The following is a 22,404-nucleotide window of genomic DNA, read 5'->3' as shown; positions in this document are numbered from 1 at the left end:
AAAAAGAACAAACTAACACCAAAATCCATAAAAGACAGAAATAATCAAAATCAGAGCTAAGCTTAATGAATTTTAGCATAAAAGAACAATACAAAGGATCAATAAAACAAAGAGTTCATTCTTTGAGAGGATAAACAAGATTGATAAACCCTTAGCCAAACTAATCAAAGAAAGAGAGAAAACCCAAATAAAAAATTAAAAAGGAAAAAGGAAATGTTACGGGAGATACTACTGAAATCCAGAAGATTATTAGAAACTATTTTGAAAATTTATACCCCAATAAACTGGAAAATCTATAAAATATTGACATATGACCTATCCAAATTGAACCATGACGATATAGAAAACTTAAACAGATTATTATCAAGTAATGAAAGTGAAAAAGATATTAAATGTTTTCTAACAAAGAAAAGTGAGGACCAGACAGATTCTCAGGTGAATTCCAACAGACCTTTAAAGAAGAGCTAATGCCAATCCTTGTCAAATTATTCCAAGAAAGAGAAACAAAGAGAACGTTTCCAAATTCACTCTGTGAAGCCAGTATCACCCTGATACCAAAATCAGACAAAGCCATATCAAGGAAAAAAATTTCAGGTCAATATCCTTGACGAAAATAAATGCAAAACTTCTTAATAAAATATTGGCAAATTGAATTAAAAACACATTAAGAAGATACTGCATGATCAAGTGGGTTTCATCCTAGGAATGCAAGGTTGGTTTAACACATGCAAATCAACAGATGGAATTCATCACATAGAATTAAGGACAAGAATCACATGGTTATCTCAATAGATGCAGAAAAAGCATTTGCCAGCACCCATTCATGTTTAAAACACTAAAGAAATCAGGGATAAAAGGAACTTACCTCAACGTTGTAAAGAGTACATAAAACAAACCCAAGGCCAACATCATACTGAATGGAGAAAAACAAAGTGTTTCCTCTAAAAACAAGAACAAGGCAAAGATGTCCACTCTCACCACTCCTATTCAACATAATCCTTGAAACTTGAAACTCTAGCCAGAGTCATCAAGTAAGAGAAAGAAATAAAAGGGATGTAAATAGGAAAAGAAGAAGTCAAATTATCTGTTTGCTGATGACATGATCTTATATTTAAAAGACCCAAAATGCTACCAGAAGACTTTTAGAGCTGATAAACAAATTTAGTGAAGTAGCAGAATACAAGATCAAAATACATAAATCAATTACTTTCTTATACTCCAATAACAAATTTGCTAAAAATGATCAGGAAAACTATCCCAATCCCAATAACCTAAAAAAAAAAAAATACTTTGGAATCAATCTAACAAAGAAGGTGAAATATGTCTACAATAAAAACTATTAAAACACTGAAGAAAGAAACTGAAGACTTTAGAAGATAGAAAGACCTCCCATGTTCTTGAATAGGCAGAATTAACAATGTCAAATGGCCACACCACCAAAAGTGTTATACAGCATTAATGCAATCCCCATTGAAATACCAGTGACATTCTTCACAGGACTAGAAAAAAAACAAGCCAAGCCCAGTGGTGCATGCCTGTAATCCCAGAAGCTCAGGAGGCTGAGGCAGGAGGATCAAGAGTTCAAATTCAGCTTCAGCAACTTAGCAAGGCCCTAAGCAACTAAGCAAGACCTTGTCTCTAAATAAACTATTAAAAAGGGCTGGGTATATGGGTCAGGTGTTAAGCATCCCTAGGTTCAATCCCCAGTACAAAAAAAAAAAAAAAAAAGGAAAGAAAAGAAAACCTAGAAAAAAAAAAAACAGTTCTAAAATTCATTAGAAGAATAAGAGACACAGAATAGCAAAGCAATCCTGAGCAAAAAGAGCAATGCTGGAGACTTCACAATACCAGACCTCAAATTATGCTACAGAGCTATAATAACAAAAACAGCACAGTATTGGCACCAAAACAGACATGAAGACCAATAGAATAGAAGACACAAAGACAAATCCACATAGATACAGGCATCTGATATTCGACAAAGGTGCCAAAACATATACTGAAAAAAGGACAGCCTTTTTAACAAGTGGTGCTGGGGAAACTGGATATCCACATATAGAAGAATAAAATTTTATCTCTATCTCTCACAATGCACCGAAGTCAACTCAAAGTGGATCAAAGACCTAGGAATTACACCACAAACTCTGTAACTGCTAGAAGAAAATGTAGGCTCAACACTCCAACATATTGGCACAGGCACCAACTTTCTTAACAAAACTCTTAACATGCAAGAAATAAAAATGAGACTAAGTGGGATGGTATCAAAGAGGACCCTAGAGAATGGGAGAAGATCTCTGCCACCTGCTCCTCAGGGGATCAATATCCAGAATATGCAAAGAACTCAAAAAACTTAACACACACACAACAAATAACCCAATTAGTAAATGGGTAAAAGAACTAAACAGATATTTCTCAAAAGAAGAAATACAAACGGCCAATAAATAGTGAAAAAATGTTCAACATCCCTAGAAATCTGGAAAATGCAAATAAAAACTACATTGAGATTTCATCTCACTCCAGTCAGAATGGCAATTACCAAGAATACAAATAATAATAAATGCTGATGAGGATGTGGGGGAAAGGTGTGTGTGTATATATATATGTGTATGTGTATGTATGTATGTATATGTATGTATACAAAATATATATATATATATATATATATATAGTTGGTAAGACTGCATATATCAACTCTGTAAAGCAGTATGGAAATTCCTCAAAAAATTAGGAATGGAATCACCATCTGATCCAGATATCCTAGTCTTTGGTATACATCCAAAAGATCTAAAATTAGCATACTATAGGGATATAGCCACATCAAGATGTATAACAGCACATTTCACAATAGCCAAGCCCTGGAACCATTATAGGTGCCCGTCAATGGATAAATAGATAAAGAAAATACTGTAGATATACACAATGGAGTATTACTCAGCAATAAAGAAGAATGAAATTAGGGCTTTTGCTGGTAAATGGAAGGAACTGAAGACCATCATGCTAAGTGAAATAAGCCAGACCCAGGAAGTCAAAGATTGAATATATTCTCTGATATGAAGAAGCTAGACCAAAATAAGGGGAGAAGAAGAGAAAGAAAAAGAAAAGGGATGTAGGGAAATTCCATGAAAATAGAAGGGAGATCAGTAGAGTAGGGAAAGGGGATGACAGGGAAGGATGAGGGACAGGAAAAGGGAAGATCTGTGTAATGCATAAGACCTAAGTTTCCCATGGACATATATGAATCCACCACAGTAGATTTCACCCTCATGTATATTCGCAAGGCATTAATTAAAAAAAAAACCTATAAGTGAGAAATCAGCACAGCAGATGTCAGGGAACAGAGAGAGGGAGGAGGAAGGAAAGGAGAAGTACTGGAGACTGAGTTAGAGCAAATTATATTCCATGCTTGTCTAATTATGTCAAAATGAACCCCAACGGTATATATAACTAAAATAGTTATTTTCACATATAAAATGTATACCTAAGTTATTATGGGGTGCTTCCAGTTTTCTAAGACATTATATTCCTACTTAAATATTTACATAACATTGTTCAATTAAAAGTGTGAATGAATATATGCCAAAACATGATTAGCAGCGATCTAGAGATGGTATTATAATGGGCATTTTTCTTTTTATTTATGATGATAGACAATTGAAATTTTCTTCTCTGCATAAACTTTTAGAATAATTTTGTACAGGAATATATTCTTTTTGTCAAAATGAAATAAACCTACCAAAATGTGTTTGGCTACTGTGCAGCTGCAGATTACACAACTACTTTGTAAAAAGAAATTTGTTGACCCAACGCAGAATTGACTAATGGGGAGTTCACAGTAGCGCCTCTGTTTCACATCCTTGCTGCCTGGGTCACATGGAATAAGCTACGTGTGAAAATTCAGAAATAAAGTCATTTGCTTTTATTCTTTAGTGCTATCACCCCTATTTTGATGCTGAGAGCTGGGGAACAGATAGGGAAGATTGCAAGACAGACCACTACAAATGATCATTTCATGGTTCTTCCAGCCCCAGTAAAGTATAGGGAAATCTCAGTCTGTTGTGCAGGACAAAGGAAAGTCTGAGGTCCTAGGATGACAGGTAAACCTCAACTAAAATTGAAAAGCAAAACAAAGTACAAATCCATACACAATTTGATATGGGATCTATGATGACTGTTTCCTGCAATGTAACAGGCACACTGGTTATCCAAAGATCACGCTCATCATTAGTACATTAGGCAAAGGAAAAACAAATTTTCCAAAAGATTTTTTTTTTGCATCTCCAAAAGTAAATAAAACCTGAGGCAATGAGATCTATAGAACAAAGTCTCCAGCTTCAAATGGGAAACAATCCAAATTTGCCTCTGTAAAAAACAAAACAAAAACTAATACCATTATACTATAAGTAACCTACATTCATTCATTCTTCATCTGTTTATTCTTTTATTTAGCTACAATAAACACTTTTATGTGCAAAACACTGCAGCAAGCAATAGCTGGAAATTGCAATCATCTCTGATCTAATGCAAACACGTTATGCTCCTGATCTGATTGAAATTCTGCCCCTAATAATTTATTCTGCTAGGAATAAACTGGGGGAAGAGAAAAAAAAAAAAAAAGCAGAGTTCCAGACATCACGAAAAGTATAGGTTTGCTCTATGTGAATTTTCAAGCACTGATTGTGTCCTATACTGATTGTCAATTAGGATAGAAATAATGAATCTTAAAGTTGCATAATAAAGCAGGGACAGTAATGCAATACATCGAGGTATTTAAAACACAGATCAATCAGGAAAACTTTGGTGAGTCCATTGCTATTCTTTGTGTTCCAATAACATGTAATCAGTAATACATGAAACTTTGAACAACATAACTCTCAAAGTAAAATAAAATAGAAATTATATACTCAAACATAAAACTAACAATACTGAACATAACCAGGATAGAAAAGACACCAAATCTGAATTGAGCTTCCCAATTATTCTTTCAGCCAAGCTAAGTAGGTTAGATCAGAGTGATGAGCAGACCAGATCAATAAATCAAAAATTTACAGCACTGCATTAAAGTTTCTCTCCTAAAGCCAAGGACATATCAAAATTATATGTATTTCATATGTCAGGCTCATAGCAGAGCTAATATCTTTATAGTTCTTATACTTTAATAGAATTTAGAATTGTAAAACTATCTACAAGATTATTTAGAGAGACAGAAATTTGGATTTGGAGACTGAGTCTTTTTTTCACCATCAGGAAACTGTTGGGTTTCTACGTTGGGTTTTTAGTCTATGGCAGCATTTCTCAAACTAAGGTTTATAAATCAGTTATAAAGCTTTTCAAGCCCTGCGCAGTAGCACAATGCCTGTAATCCCAGCATCTCGGCACGCTGAGACAGGAGGGTCATGAGTTCAAAGCCAGCTTCAGCAATGCCAAGGCACTAAGCAACTCAGTGAGACCCTGTCTCTAAATAAGATACAAAAAAGGGCTGAGGATGTGGCTCAGTGGTCGAGTGCCCCTGAGTTCAATCCCCCATACCAAAAAAACAAAAAAACAAAAAAAAACAAAAACTCTTCAAATTCTTAATGATATTTTTTTAAAATTACTTTTGTTTTAATTTTTGTGATAATATAAAAACTTTAAAGTCAGTTTACATCTTTGGATGGATCCCATGATATTTTTGTGCAGAAGTTTGTATATACCATTGAGTTTATGTCAATTGACATCATGAAAAGGTGTATGATTTAAAAGCCCCAAATTCCAAATAAGCAGAAAGTGGAAGAACCAGTGTCATCTTTGTCTACCTGAGTTCTACAATGTATTGGAAATAAGCAAAAAAGCACACAAAAAAGAATTTTCTATTCCTGATCCTAGCAGCAACTGTGTTTGTTTAATGACACCTGTTTAACAAAGCTGTTGATTAGACTGGCTTTCCCTTCAAGTGGTGATGCTTTAGAGAGTTACGGTGGAATACCTCTTTAATGTGCTGTTCCGGGAGTACTCCAGTGGAATTTGGTTAAAGATGAGGCCTAATTAACCTAACTTCCAATCAGAGACTTAAAGGCATTAATATTGTCTTGAATAACATGCGAGTGGGCATTTGTTGGATAAATATTATCAAAACTCAAAAACAGAAACAGATGATCCAAAGAACAAGACTTAGAATGGACATCTTTCTACTATAACCCCTGCAAATCAACAACTCTTTTAGCCAAGTACCCATGCTAGTAAATCAATGTGGATTGAGCTGAATTACAGTGCTGTTCATTTGAATTGTGATGGCTTTGTAGTTTTATTTATATTTAATTTGAAAATTTGCTTTAGTTTTATGTTGTTTAGATTAACATATCTAATCATAAAATTATATGTAGTTTGATGTTTGTGCATATGAAGTAACATAATAAGCAGTGTAAGTAAATTAAAATAAAAATAACTTCAGTCAACACTAGAATTCCATAGGAATTTTATTTTTCTTCAAGAGCATGTGATACATTCCCTAACTCAGGAAGCCCTGCTATGTTGCCTGCATTAGTTTTATCAAGGATTTAAGAGAAATGGAGCACAGAACCATGGTTCTCTGTTGGCTTAAACTGTATTTCTTGATTTCACAGTAAGTTTCTCTGTGTCCTTGCTTTACTCGCCAGATTCACAGACCAAAGTAGCAGGTACAGGGTGGAGATGGCCAGAGTGGAAGGACATCATCAGGAAAAAGGATCCTTTTTGAAGCATTATACTCAAATGTACTTGCTTTCATTTTTGTCTCAAACCAAACTGTTTCTGAAGAGACAGAATGGCGTCAATGCCTGTCACCACTGGGAGGCTTAATATAAATGTTTGTCAAACGAAGGAATGAACCTTGCCAGGTCATTTTCTCAACTCATGTTATTCTAGTTCAGTTCAAAGAAAAGGCATTGGAACAATATCTTAATATTATTTTAACTGTATAAAAATACTCTATAAGAAATGTACACAATCTATTGTTAAGAATCTATATCCTTGGAGGCTAAACCTTTAGAGGAAACTCTGAATGATAACAAATAGTTCTAGGATGGTATGAATAGTATATTCAAATTTTCTAGGGAAAATAAAATGAGGAATTTTTTGTTCCCTTTCCATAAAAATCATTAACTATAAAACAATGGATATACCAACCCAAAACAAGAGTCAAAGGGCCAATATGAAATTGAAATAAGCACCACATTGAAAAAAAGCAGTGTTACTTTGCTTAAAATACTTAAATATTAAAAAATGCATGGCAAATGTTTTTTTTTAAATCTAATAGTTCAAAAAAATGAAAACATTCCGTACTTCCTCCCCCTCCCAATATCATATTTTAAGAAAACACTTTTTTTTTTTTTCAGTTTCTGGGTGGTACTAACCTAAAAGCCAGCAAACATTCCAAGCTTCATTCTTAAGAACTGATGAAATACATCTGCAAAAATAAACAGTTTGAAAAAGCTGAGCATGCCAAAAAAAAAAAAAAAAAAGGTAAGGGCAAAAAAGCATTTTTATCATTTCTCATTACTTTTCTTTAATAAAAGAGAAACAGTAAAATTAAAATATATATATATATATATATATGAGGAATTACCCCAGTGAACAAAACTGCACATAGACACACACACAATTCCAGAATAGGGTGTGAGGACATAATTTGACAAATGACTAATCCCATGAAATTTGATTTGAGACATAGAATATTGCTCAATATTACATGTAAATAAGAATTTTCCTTCTTACTTTTCTCTGTAACTGGGATCTATGCTGAGCCCTGAAAAAAAAAAAACAACAAAAAAAAAAACACTCCCCTTTCTTCCAAAGTCTAAACACAATTTCTTATCAGCAGGCTGTCTAATGAGTTAAGTCAATCACTAAGCCACTATTTCAATTTGTGCTCCTGCAGCAAAGAGTCATTGGAATTAAGAAAATCATTTCTGTTGTATCCTGCTATTCTGAACAAAAACTAATTTCCTGCCCAACCATGGGGGTCACATGATGCCATGTTAATGGAAAGTCATGGAGAGATCAAATTCCCGAAGATGAAAAGAAACACACATAATAAACTTCCATTTACCATTTGAAGGAAGTTTGCTTCAGCATACAATAATAACCCTAGAAAAGAAATATATAGCTGAAGTCGTAAACTGAAAAAAAGAAATGCATGATAATATGTTATTAACATCAGGATCAGAACTGAACAAACCAGAGAGAAAAAGAAAGAGAAAGGGAAAGAGAAAACCCCATTAGGATTATAGAAAGAAAAACAACTAAAAAGATTAATTGAACTGTAGGAGAACCAAGTTTTTGAGACAAAAGAAAAAAAATTAACGGGTGAGTATCTAGAAGATTCCCAACTGGATTGTGTGGGTCAGAGGAAAAGCAAGCTTAACATTTCCTTGAGCTGGAGGCATGCACAAACCACATGAGGACCATAACCAGAGATACCCTTTACGGATCTGTGTGAGGTCCTGGAACATTCTGTGTTGTAACAATTTTAAGACTGCAGAAACTACACAGAAGAGCCAGCTGATTAGTCTCTCTTGCCTGCATTTCAGCCACTATTCTAAGTATGCATTTGAAATTGCCCAATATTGAACCTGAAAGCTAAGTTTCAAAGAACAAACTAGAACAATACCGTTACCAAAAATCAATTTAAAATGTTATGAAAAAAATCCAACCCATAAGAATTATGGTTCATGGTTTATGTTCCATTCACTCAACTTTGGAGTACTCAGATATAACTTGGCATCTTTATTACTGAGGAGTTGTAGAAATCACTGAGTTCAAGTTAACCAAAACCTAGCTACCATTAGCTTTCATTTGATTCATGACTACACTGACAAAATATATGCAAGTAATGATAAATTTTATATGTCAATTTGGTTAGACTTGACACTCAACTGTTTGGTCTTACTGTAGTCTAGATATTTCTATAAAGGCATTTTTTTAGATGTGATTAACATATATAATCAGTTGGTATGAAGAAAAGTAAATAGTCTTCATAATAGTAAGGAATCAGCCAATCAATCGAAGACCATAGGGGCAAAGACTGAAGCTTTTGAGAGAAGAAGGAATTCTGCCTCTGGATGGCAACACAGAAATTTCACCTGAGTTTTCTGTCTTTAGACTCAAGAAAGTAACATAAAATTTTATCTGACATTCTAGGTTGCCAACCTGCTCTTTGACTTTCAATTTGCCAATCCCCACAATCACACAAACAATTTAAAATCTCTATTCATACACACATGTGTGAGTGAGTATGCATAAAATATGTATGTATACACACTCATACACATGCATACACACACATGCTACTATTGGTTCTGCTTCCCTGGAGAATCCTGATTAAGAATGATATTGAACAAATTATATTTGTTAAGTTGTGTGCATGTACAAATATGTAATAATAAAACCCACTATCATGTATAATTATAATGTGCCAATAAAAATGGAAAAAAAATAAAATTTTAAAAATATTTTAAAAGAGAACTGATTAATACAATGTCTAAGCTCACAACAAAAATTAAACTTATTGCATTTATCCGAACACTGTAAAAATTTTATAACTTCAGAAAAAAAATGGCTGCTGTCAAATTTTACCAATTTTCAAACCACTTAAAGAACCTGTGTGAAACAATATGGATAGAACCTATGTATGTTCCCTATACGATTTATAGGTTTCATTACATATACTAAGAGTTTAAAACAGATTGCACCCCCTACAGGGGAACATTCAGTCTGCATTTTTAAATTATTGGAGCAAGTGAATTTTATTTGTGCTACAATAATTGAAACCACCACAAAGAGGATTAGATGGAACTAAAATGAAATTGGTTGACACATGGGCTCCAGGGAAACAAAAAGAGACACCAATGCCATGTAGAGTTTATAAAATGGTACTAGTCCCTGGGTATAAATAAAGGCTATCACTTGTGAAAACTGAATCTTAAAGTCTGTCAAAGCATGGAGGACAAATTATTTGTTTTCTTTTTTTTGGGGGGGGGGGGGTGGAGAGGTACTGGAGATTGAACTCAGTGGTCAACCACTAAGCCACATACCCAGCCCTTTTTTAAAAATTTTATTTTATTAAGAGACAGGGTCTCACTGAGTTGCTTAGGGCTTCACTAAGTTACTGAGGCTGACTTCGAGCTTGTGATCCTCCTGCCTCAGTCTCCCAAGCTGCTAGGATTGCAGGAATGCACTACAGTGACCGGCTTGTTTTCAAAGTGCCTTTTGAAATTCATTAGATTTGAATTGAGTGTAATAGAAATATCATTTGCTATACGGGTTCCCATCCTCATATCAAATCAAGTAGACTTTAAGCTAAAGTCAATCAAAAGGGATAAAGAAGGACACTACATACTACTCAAGGGAACCATACACCAACAAGACTTAACAATTATAAATATATATGCCTCAAACAATGGAGCATCTATGTTCATCAAACAACCCAGGTTCAAAAGTCAAATACATCACAACACAATAATTTTGGGTGACTTTAACAGACCTCTTTCATCACTAGATGGATCTTCCAAACAAAAGCTGAACAAAGAATCTATAGAACTCAATAATAAAATCAATAACTTAGACTTAACTGACATATGTAGAATATTTCATCCTTCAACTAGAGAATAAACCTTTCTTCTCAGCAGCACATGGATTCTTCCCTAAATTAGATCATATATTATACCACAAAGTAACTCTTAGCCAATATAAAAAAGTAGAGATACTACCCTGCATTCCATCAGAACATAATGGAATGAAATTAGAAATCAATGATAAAATAAGAAATAAAAGCTACTCCATCACCTGGAAACTAAATAATATGCTACTGAATGAACAATGGGTTGCATCTAAGAGGAGATTTAAAAAATTTTAGAGGTGAATGAAAACATAGATACAACACATTGAAATCTCTGGGACACTATGAAGGCAGTTCTAAGAGGAAAGTTCATTGCATGGAATTCATTCCTTAAAAGAAGAAAAAGTCAACAAATAAATGACTTAACATTACCTCTCAAAGCCCTAGAAAAAAGAAGAACAAATCTACATCAAAAGCAGTAGAAGACAGGAAATAATTAAAATCAGAGCTGAAATCAATAAAATTGAAACAAAAGAAACAATTGAAAAAATTGACAGAACAAAAAGTTGATTCTTGGAAAAAATAAATAAAATTGATAGACCCTCAGCCATGCTAACAAAGAAAAGGAGAGAGAAAACTCAAATTACTAACATATGTGATAAAAAAGGAAATATCATGACAGACACTACAGAAACACAGAATATAATTAGAAATTATTTTGAAAACTTGTACTCCAATAAAATAGAAAAAAAAATCAATGGCATCGACTAATTTCTAGAGTCATATAATTTGCCCAAATTGAATCAGAATGATATACACAATTTAAACAAATCAATTTCAAGTGATGGAATAGACGATGCCATCAAAAGTCTACCAACCAAGAAAAGCCCAGAACTGGATGGGTACACGGCTGAGTTCTATAAGACCTTTAAAGAAGAAATAATTCCAATACTCTCCAATTTATTTCAGGAAATAGAAAAAGAGGGGGCACTTCCAAACTCATTCTATGAGGCCAATATCACCCTGATTCCAAAACCAAGCAAAGACACATCAAAGAAAGAAAACTTTAGACCAATATCTCTAATGAACATAGATGCAAAAATTCTCAATAAAATTCTGGCAAATCAAATACAAAAACATATCAAAAAGATCATGGACGATGATCAAGTGGGATTTATCCCAGGGATGCAAGGTTGGTTCAACATATGGAAATCAATAAATGTAATTCATCACATAATAGATAGACTTAAAGATAAGAATCATATGATCATCTAATAGATGCAGAAAAAGCATTTGACAAAATACAGCACCCCTTTATGTTCAAAACATTAGAAAAACTAGGGACAAAAGGAATATATCTCAACATTGTAAAGGCCACCAACAATAAGCCTCAGGCCAACATCATTCTAAATGGAGAAAATTTGAAGGCATTCCCTCTAAAAACTGGAACAAAACAGGGATGCCCTCTTTCACCATTTCTATTCAATATAATTCTTGAAACACTGGCCAGAGCAATTAGACAGAAATTAAAGGGATATGTATAGGAAAAGAAGAACTTAATTTAGCACTAATTGCTGACGATATGATTCTATACCTAGAAGACCCAAAAAACTCCACCAGAAAACTTCTAGAACTAATAAATAAATTCAGCAAAGTAGCAGGATATAAAATCAACACCCACAAATCAAAGGCATTTCTGTATATCAGTGACAAATCCTCTGAGAAGGAAATGAGGAAAACTACCCCATTCACAATAACTTCAAAAAAAAAAAAAAGATACCTGGGAATCAACTTAATGAAAGAGGTGAAAGATCTATACAATGAAAACTACAGAACCCTAAAGAGAGAAATCAAAGAAAACCTTAGAAGATGGAAAGATCTACCTTGCTCTTGGACAGACAGAATTAATATTACCAAAATGACCATACTACCAAAAGCACTATACAGATTTAATGCAGTTCTAATCAAAATCCCAATGACATTCCTCCTAGAAATATAAAAAGCAATCATGAAATTCATCTATAAAAAGAAGAGACCCAGAATAGCTAAAGCAATCCTTAGCAGGAAGAGTGAAGCAGGTGGCATCATTATACCAGACCTTAAACTATACTATAGGGAAATAGTAACAAAAACAGCATGGTATTGGCACCAAAAAGACTGGTAGACCAATGGTACAGAAGAGAGGACACAGAGACTAACCCACAAAATTATAATTATCTTATATTAGACAGAGTTGCCAAAAACATGCACTGGAGAAAAGAGCATCTTCAACAAATGGTGCTGGGAAAACTGGAAATCCATATGCAACAAAATGAAATTAAACCCTTATCTCTCACCATGCACAAAACTTAACTCAAAATGGATCAAGGACCTAGGAATTAAACCAGAGACTCTGCATCTAATAAAAGAAAAAGTAGGCCCTAATCTTCATCATGTGGGATTAGACCCCAACTTCCTTAATAAGACTCCTATAGAGTAAGAATTAAAACCAAGAATCAATAAATGGGATGGACTCAAACTAAAAAGTTTCTTCTCAGCAAAACAAACAATCTGTGAGGTGAACAGAGACCTTACATCCTGGGATCAAATTTTTACCCCTCACATATCAGATAGAGCACTAATATCTAGGGTATATAAAGAACTCAAAAAGCTAAGTACTGAAAAAACAAATAACCCAATCAATAAATGGGCCCAGGACCTGAAGAGACACTTCTCAGAAGATGATACACAATCAATCAACAAATATATAAAAAAAAGTTCATCATCACTAGCAATTAGAGAAATGCAAATCAAAACTACTGTAAGATTTCATCTCACTCCAATCAGAATGGCAGCTATTATGAAGACAAACAACAATAAGTGTTGGGAGGGAAAAGGCACACTCATAAGTTGCTGGTGGGACTGCAAACTGGTGCAGCCAATATGGAAAGCAGTATGGAGATTCCTTTGAAAACTGGAAACGGGACCACCGTTTAACCCAGCTCTCCCTCTCCTTGGTCTATACCCAAAGGACTTAAAGACAGCATACTACAGCCACAACAATGTTTATAGCAGCACAATTCACAATAAACTGTGGAACCAACCTAGATGCCCTTCAATAGATGATGGATAAAAAAAATGTGGCATATATACACAATGGGACAAAAGAACAAACAAAAATAAAAATGTTTAAGGGAATACATACAAAGAATAGCTACAAAAACTCGTGGGGGAAGGTAGAGGTGCCTAAAAGAAACCAAAATCTGTAGCTTAAGTTTCTTTTTTTTTTTTTATTTTTTTTAATATTTATTTTTTAGTTTTTGGCAGACACAACATCTTTGTTTGTATGTGGTGCTGAGGATCGAACGTGGGCCGCACGCATGCTAGGGGAGCGCGCTACCACTTGAGCCACATTCTCAGCCCTGTAGTTTAAGTTTCAACAGAGGAAGTGAAATAAGTGGTTAGCATTGTAAACCAAACAAGTAAACTGAGAGATGAAGGAAATAAACTATCATATCACAAAACAAGAATTACAAAGAAATATAAAGCACTGGTGAAAATATAAGAGGTGTGGAGGACAGATTCGATATGCAAATACCAGGATTTCCAGAAAGAGAACACAGTAGAGGCAATGATCAAACAGCAAACTCTGAAGTGAAGGGAAAAAATTGAGTTTTCAGATCAAAGGACCACAAAAAATGTCAGGCAGTTGTAATGGGGGGTCAGGAGTGGGGGCCGGGGAGAGACAGCTTCTTGACATACCATGGTGAAGGATAGCTTGAAGACAGGAGGAAAAGTGTACTTAAAAAAACTAAATGTTCTCCTATTTGCATTTAAATTTGGGATTGTATACTATACAGATGAATTGGAAAAGTCACACTGATAATTTTAAACTTTAATTATCTTTTCTTAAAATGGCATTAGACAGCAAATTAAAACAAACAATGACAAGTTGATAGGAAGATTGTGACAAGATGAAAGGACGAAAAGGAAAAGCTTTCTATTTTAGTATCTTTAATGGCACTCTCCCCCAACCCCTGCCTTTTGAACAGAGGTCCTCCATTTCCATCTGCACTGAGCCCCACACATGATGTCGCTGGCCCTGCCAGAACCAGTAGGACAGGCTCCTTCCTAACTGTCCCCCAACCCACCTCCTTTCTCTAAGGCAGCCACGGTGCTCTTTTTAAATCCTCAGTAGATCCTGTGAACCCTGCTTAAAACCCTTCAATGAACAGACAACAGAACCCAGAACAAAATGTGAACTTCTGGCCCCAGGCCTGAACCTTGCCATCCAAACCCCTACCTGGACCTCCTCTTTCTCACAACCCTCCACTCTACCGGCCTTCTAATGGTTCCTAAAGAAATGTGTTCCTGACCCAGGGTCTTTGCTCAGCTAAACCCTCTGCCTAGAATTATTTTACCCCAGATCTTTGTTCTGCTGGCTCCTTCTTTCCATTTGGGTCTCAGCTCACAGATAACCATGTAGGAAGGCCTTCCATGACCACCTCATCTAAAGCAGGGGGTGTCCTAAGCCCCTCTGTCATACAGCCTTTGCCTTACCTTCTCAGAACTGTCACTGCTATCAGATAATAATTTATTATCTCCTGATTAATTAATTGGTTCCCAAGACTACAAGCTCTTCAAAAATTGAATCTGTGTATATGGCTCACCACTTTTATCAATAAATGGCAGGGGGAAGCCAATGCCCTTGTGGGTATCTAATGGGGACTGGGAGTCCATGGATAAGTTCCCCAGCTTCTTCCTGACCTAGCAAGTGCGGGAGGGAAATCATACTGAGATGTATTTTTCATGGTTCCTCAGAGACAGTAGCCCTGGGGCCTCTGTGGTAACCAGCTCCTAGTTCAATGTCAACTATATTGGCTTTTCTTCCTTCCTGTTTCATTCTCCTCCCTCATTCTGCTTCCCGGGATCACCACCCAAACTGCCCATTCCCAAGACTAAACCTCTAAGCCTCACTTTCCTCATCTGTCAGATGTAAGTTCTCACTATGGTGTCCAGCACACTGTAAAAATTCAACCAATGCTACTTTGTTAATAACCCCAAGGTCCAGTTGACACTCAGTTAAACTATGTTGGTATACTTTTACCAGAAAACAACAGACAATTCCAATGAATATCAGGCTATGGTCTAGCATAGTGGCTCTCAACTAGGAATAATTTTGTTCCCCTGAAAACATGTGGCGATGTGTGGAGATAATTTTCGTGACCACACTGGTGGAAGTAAGAGATGTTGCTAAACTGGGTGTGGTGGCACACACACACCTGTAATCCCAGCAACTCAGCAGGCTAAAGCAGGAAGATTACAAGTTAGAGGGCAACCTCAACAATTTAGCAAGACCCTATCTCAAAATAAAAAATTAAAAAAAAAAAAACAGCTGGAGTTGTGGCTCAGTGGCAAAGCACCCCTGGGTTCAATCCCCAGTAAGAAGAAGAAGAAAAAGAAGAAGAAGAGGAGGAGGAGGAGGAGGAGGAGGAGGAGGAGGAGGAGGAGGAGGAGGAAGAGGAGGAGGAGGAGAAAAGAAAAGAAAAAAAAGAGAGAGAGATGTTGCTTTATAAACATCCTACATTGCTCAGAATAAGCCTGATGACACATATTATCCAACCTTAAATGTCAACAGTACCAAGGTTGAGAAACTCTGTGTAGAACAATATCCTGATTATGATAGGAGCTTCATAAATATTTATTTAATGTAATTCATTAAACCTTTAAAAAAATTTTTTTAAATCACACCAGAAGAAGAAAATTCAGTTTTGGCTGAATGTCTGTTCATACTGAATGCCAGAATGGAGCCATATAAATCATATCTCCATGGTTCATTTTGAAAAAAGGAAAAATCTTAAAGGTAGGATAAATAGCAAGCCATACCAGCCATATTGCAACTGTAAGGTGAGCTGGAGAACAGAGTCTGGGAGGGGTGAGTACAGACTGCCATACAATCCATGAACTGCCTATCTCCAGACGTCTCAAGAGCAAAACAAACCTTGGTGGGTTCAGTTAGTAATTACTTTGGTTTTCTGTGACATTAAGTTAAATCTTTTTCTAACACTTGCTTGCATTTACAAACCACAGTCATAAAAGATGACTATATGTCAAAGGAGATATATAAAATATAATCTCTCAGTTAATTATGGCAAACAAAGAAGTCTAAGAACCTGAGATCTGTGGATTGGTCTGAACCTGACTAAATTGGTCTGTGGCTGGTGCTGTACTGTGTACTACAGGACTCTAACACTCAGCCTCCCTTACAAAAGCAGCATCTTTAGTTAAAGGAGCTAATAAGGCTAACAGAAGAGAAAAACCAACTTGTAGGCAGATGCACACCATGTTCTGTGAAGTTAAAACACTGTCACTAAAATTTATACTAAAAAGAAAAGAGTTAAGCAGTTCAGCCTCTTTGTTTGGGGAGTCCCTATTCAGACCTAGATGGAGGTAGCCCCCAAAACAAGCCAAGGCACCTGACATAGTTCTCACCCTATTTCTATTTCCACTTGAATATTCATTATCAGAAAATAAAACAGCCTAAAACAGCTCACAAGTTTTCACTACTGATGCCAACTCTGAATATACACACTTTTAGTAATATCACAATCACAGCAGATCATCTATTGGGTAGCATTTTTATAAGTTACAAAGGTTTACAAAAGAAGATGATTCATTCCTAATCTAAACAGTTTTCATATCTAATTAGGCTTATCAAACATTACATTTACAAGGAAATTAATTACAAATTGCAAAGCAACAGAAAAAGAAAAGTTAGCAGATTTTCCCAATAAACTAAATTGAAAAAAAGAACAAAATTAAATGCTAAGAACAGTCTATGAAGATGCTGGTACTTGCTGCTCAATAGATATAATACACAGTCTGCTCATTTAGTATCATAATAATTTGGACTTCCTGATGAAAGAAAAAGTTGGTAAGCACATTCACAATTGGAATAGCATGCCTCATATTTGAAAAAAACAGGATCAAGCAAAAGCTTTAACTTGATAAAAGTGTGCAGTTAACTTTTCTTTTCCAATTATTGATGTCCTACTTTTTGTAGAATTGACAAAAACCAATTACACAGTGTTCCCAAAAGAAAATGTTATACTCCTGTGACCTTGGAGACAGACCTCGCTTCCAACTACCGGAAGGGTCTAAGTGGTAGAAATGCTTTGGAGAAAGAAATGTCAAATCAATCACTTTACCAAGTCTTTCCACTAAGAATGAATGCAGTAGGTCCTCGCATAAGGAGATATCTTTCTAGAAGTGTTGAGCATCTACCATCTTGTTTCTCCGTGGTTCCCAATTTGTGGTTCTAAGAAATAACTCATTACTTTTAAATTTGTAAATTTGTAATAACAAATTTACAAATTTAAAATGTAATAACAAATCTTTACATGGTTTAATGAGGATCATTTAGCATTAAAATTAAGAACAGTTTTATATTCATATAACAGTTCATATAAAACTATATATATATTTTTTTCATATAAAACTATTCATATAAACTTATTATTTCACTATAATAAGACTAAACTACAAAATTAAATTTTCAAAGGATGAAATTTTAAATGTTCAAGTTTATTTAAATAATTTTATTTAGATTTTTGCTATTCCTTAACCATAATTTGTAATGTCTTTGAATAGTAATAGATTATTTCAAATATTTTCAAGGATAAACATCTCTCTATCAAATTTCGGCTATTTATATTTTTATAAAAATGTATTCAAATTGCATTCAATTTTAATAGAATTACATTTTTTAATATTTTATGTCATTACTGTGAACACAACAAAATTAAGTAAATACATTGATTAAAATAATAAAATTAGTCATTTTGCCAAAATTAAAGGAAAATAAATTTTATAAATTATGATTCACACATTATTTTATAATACCACTCATTCCAAAATGCTGACAAGTCATCAGAACACACCAACGTGCATAGTTATTAAAATTAATCATGTTATATTGTTACGGTTTAGATATGTGTTATCCCCCAAAAGATCATGTGTGAGACAATGCAAGAAGGTTTAGAGGTGCAATGATTAGAGTATGAGAGCCTTAACCCAATCAGTGAATTAATCTCCTGATAGGGATTAACTGGGTGGTAACTATAAGCAAGTAGGTTACACTGGAAGAGGGGGTCCCTGACAGTATGCTTTTGGGATATATATTTTGTCCTTGTTGAAAGGAGCTCTGTTTTCTGATCACCATGTGAGCCATTTCCCTCTACCACACTCTTCCACCATGATGTCCTGCCTCACCTTGAGCTCCAAAGAATGGAGCCAGCTGTCTATGGACTGTGACCTCTGAAACCATGACACCTCAAATAAACTTTTCCTCCTTCAAAATTGTTTTTCTCAGGTCTTTTAGTCACAGAAGCAAAAACACTGACTAAAACATATATATTGGGTTGGGGATGTGGCTCAAGTGGTAGCGCGCTTGCCTGGCATGCATGAGGCACTGGGTTCGATCCTCACTACCATATAAAAATAAAGATATTGTGTCCACCTAAAGAAACTAAAAAATATTTTTACAAAACCATATATGTTACTAACTTACAATCATAGAAACCACAGCTTTCTGCATTTTCAGCTTTGTTGCCATGGAAGGGTTATTTATCAAGGCAGGGATATAGGACATATTTCATTTAATAGCCTATCAGCTTAACTTAAAAGTTAATTTTTAAAAAAGTCAATATTTAAATATAAGGTTAGTGGGCCTCCACTTATGAACTCAACCAGACTCTATAGTTGTTAGGAATGTACCAGGTCTGGGGTTATATGTGGCTTTATTCGTGGCTGATCTACAGAACAAGAGATGTCAGTGTAAGGTGGCTGTTGACCATCCAATCATATCCCAGTCCAGCAACTCTTGTAGGAAGCAGGCTTCATTCTCCTAGTGTTTCTTATTCATTCTGCCTAGAGTACATGCTCATCAGATCATCATGGCACCCAGGGACTCTGGGGCCATGACCAGATGAACACCATATCATATCTACTCCTGTGTCTGGGAGTTGGTACAGTGGCCAGTAAAGTCAAATCCATCTCATTGGAACACAAAGCAGCTACTGAATTGTGCAAATTTATCTTATTTGTTGAACTCCTATTAGTCCTACTTGTTTTTCTGTTGATTTTTTGTGTGTGGGTAGAGGGGGGACTCCTAATTAGGGGACTCCTAATGATATAAAATGCCAAGAGGGATAATCCTTTCTCCTACTTTATAATGTTTATTCCTTCCTTGGCTTTTTTATTGTACTGTCTTGAACTCTCCAAACAGTGGTGGTGATGGCAGATATTCATTTTATTCCTAGCCTGAGTTGGATTTGCCTTTAGCAGTGCATTATTAAATATTGTGGCTTCATATTGGCTTAATACTGATATTCCTTATTATTTTCCACATGAGGTCTTTCCAGAGCTAGGTAGCCAGATCTCCCTAGGCAAGTTTTGGAGAAGCTGAGTCCACACCAACATGGGCACTACCACTCAAAAAAACAGTAAGCCAGGGGGAGGGGTGACTTACACCTTGTTAAACCAACTGTTCTAAATTTAGTCACTTCAAGTTGTATCTTTGCATGATTAAATCCCTGCTTTGCCAGGCATATTGGCACATCCTGTAATCCCAGCGGCTCAGGAGGCTGAGGCAGGAAGATTAAAAGTTCAAAACCAGCCTCAGCAACCTAGCAAGGCCCTAAGCAACTCAGTGAGACCCTGTCTCAAAATACAATATAAAAAGGACTGGGGATGTGGCTTAATGGTTAAGCATCCCTGAGTTCAATCCCTGGTACAAACAAACAAAAAACCCTGCTCTGCTCCTTCCAGTCTGAAACAATCTAGAAATGAGACTGTCTTGGCAACAAATGGTCAGAAATTTTAACTTCTATTTTTTTGTTTGTTTGTTTCCCTTGTTACTTTTAGGGAGGAATTATAGAAGTTTATGGGAAGCACATAAATTAGCACTTAAGGTTTTATAAGAGAGGGTCCATCAGATTTTAAGATTCATGACCTATGTTTTAAATGCTTTTTGCGTGTTGATTTTATTTCACAATTTTAAAAACGTTCAACACAAAATGTGCATTCCAGTGGGGTGAAAAGGCAATACTGCCGTTAGGAGGAACAGTGGTAAAAAATGGCTTTGAGGGGCTGGAGATGTGGCTCAGCGGTAGTGCGCTCGCCTGGCATGCGTGCGGCCCGGGTTCGATCCTCAGCACCACATACCAACAAAGATGTTGTGTCTGCCGAGAACTAAAAAATAAAATATAAAAAAAAAAAAAATGGCTTTGAGTGTCACAGCTAAATAAGATCAATAAGGAAACTCTGGCAAGGCAGAGACAGTATCTATTTTATTCACTGTTATAGCACCAGAGAAAGGCACATGGTAAGTGCTCAATAAATACTTAATGAATTAAATTGATTCAAAGATGTACAGACAGAACAGTTTCCTGAAATTAGGTGAATGGAGAATGAGTTTTACCAAATTCAGATCATATATGATTTTAAAAGAGATTAACAGGAAATTAATATTATTTAGAACCTATCAATAAAATAATGCTTAAAATGTTAGGGTTTTCTCTGACTGAATTCCACAACTAGTGTAAGTAATAGAGATTATTATGTTCTTAATGTTTTTATTATATTATTTTCAACCTGTCACTATATTCAGAAAGGTTAAGAAACTTGCACAAGGCTGGGTATGGTGGCACACACCTGTAATCCCAGTGTCTTGGGAGGCTAAGTCAGGAGGATCACGAATTCAAAGCCAGCCTCAGTAACAGAGAGGCACTAAGCAACTCAGTGAGAACCTGTCTCTAAATAAAAATACAAAAAAGAGCTGGGGATGTGCCTCAGTGGTCAAGTGCCCCTCAGTTCAATCCCAATACCAAAGAAAAAAAGAAACTTCCACAAAGTCATGAAGCTGAACTACTAGTTATCTCCTACCCCTCAAACATGTTACCAACCCAGCCCCAATAAAATGAATATTTATCCCTGACCATGCCATCTGAAGTCTCTGCCCCATATACTGTCTTTCATGATACCATTTATTTCCTTCTAGGACTTGACACAATTTATAATTATCTTGTTTGTTTACTTATTAATTATGTGAGTCCTCTGACAGATAAGTGCTATGAGAAGGTGATTTTTCCAGTTATTTTTAATAGCCATATCCTGGTGCTTTGAACGTGGTAGTTCTCAATAAATAGTTATTGAATGGATGAACAAATTGATTCAAGTCCTTCCTCTAATACTAGAAGGAGATTAATCTAAGAAAGGAGATCTGTACTTATCTGTTTGTGTCCCCCCAAAATTCATATGTTGAAACCCAATCCCCAATGTGAAGTATTTGTAGGTGGGATATTTGGAGGTGTTAAGAAAAGATGGTAGAGCACTAGTGAATGGGATCGGTGCCCTTTGAAAATAAGCCCTGGAGAGCTTCATTTCCTCTTTTAACGGGAAGACACAGCAAGAAGACAGCTGTCCATAAAAAGAGAAGAAGCAGGTTTCACCAGACTATGCAACTACTAGCACCTTGATTTTGGGCTTCCCAGCCTCCAGAATTGTGAGAATTACATTTCTGTTGTTTACAGCCACCCAGCCCATAGCACTTTATTACAGCAGCCAAACAAATATAAGACCTTACCAAGGGTCGTTGAAAAAGGGAGCTATTTCCATTCTCAATTCTCTTTCCTCAAAAACCTACAATTCTCATGTGTTTTTGATTATGGTGCTATTCTTACACAAGCTGCATGGTGATCAAACTATATTCTCTCTTAAATCCTCTCTAATAAATGCTTTGTATTTTTCCTAGAATTACAAGCACACAGAAATATGAAAGGGTCACCAAGTACGTT

At 35.4% G+C, this 22,404-nt stretch overlaps 1 protein-coding gene across 3 annotated transcripts in view; it reads right to left on the bottom strand.

Moving 5' to 3' along the window:
- Acyp2 (acylphosphatase 2) overlaps positions 1–22,404 on the bottom strand; it is a 147,535-nt gene that overhangs the window by 73,254 nt on the left and 51,877 nt on the right. For 2 of the 3 annotated variants that reach the window (XM_026399916.2, XM_026399918.2), the window contains exon 4: positions 7,368–7,420. The exons of the other annotated variant lie outside the window; for it this stretch is intronic. In XM_026399916.2, the coding sequence (XP_026255701.1) occupies positions 7,368–7,420 (53 nt within the window). The remainder of the gene's footprint in view (positions 1–7,367; positions 7,421–22,404) is intronic. 3 annotated transcript variants of the gene reach the window in all.

Source organism: Urocitellus parryii, chromosome 12, assembly GCF_045843805.1.
Source record: "Urocitellus parryii isolate mUroPar1 chromosome 12, mUroPar1.hap1, whole genome shotgun sequence".
NCBI lineage: Eukaryota > Metazoa > Chordata > Mammalia > Rodentia > Sciuridae > Urocitellus > Urocitellus parryii.
The sequence above is the reverse complement of the archived record's forward strand: the minus strand, read 5'-3'. Positions and strand labels throughout refer to the sequence as shown.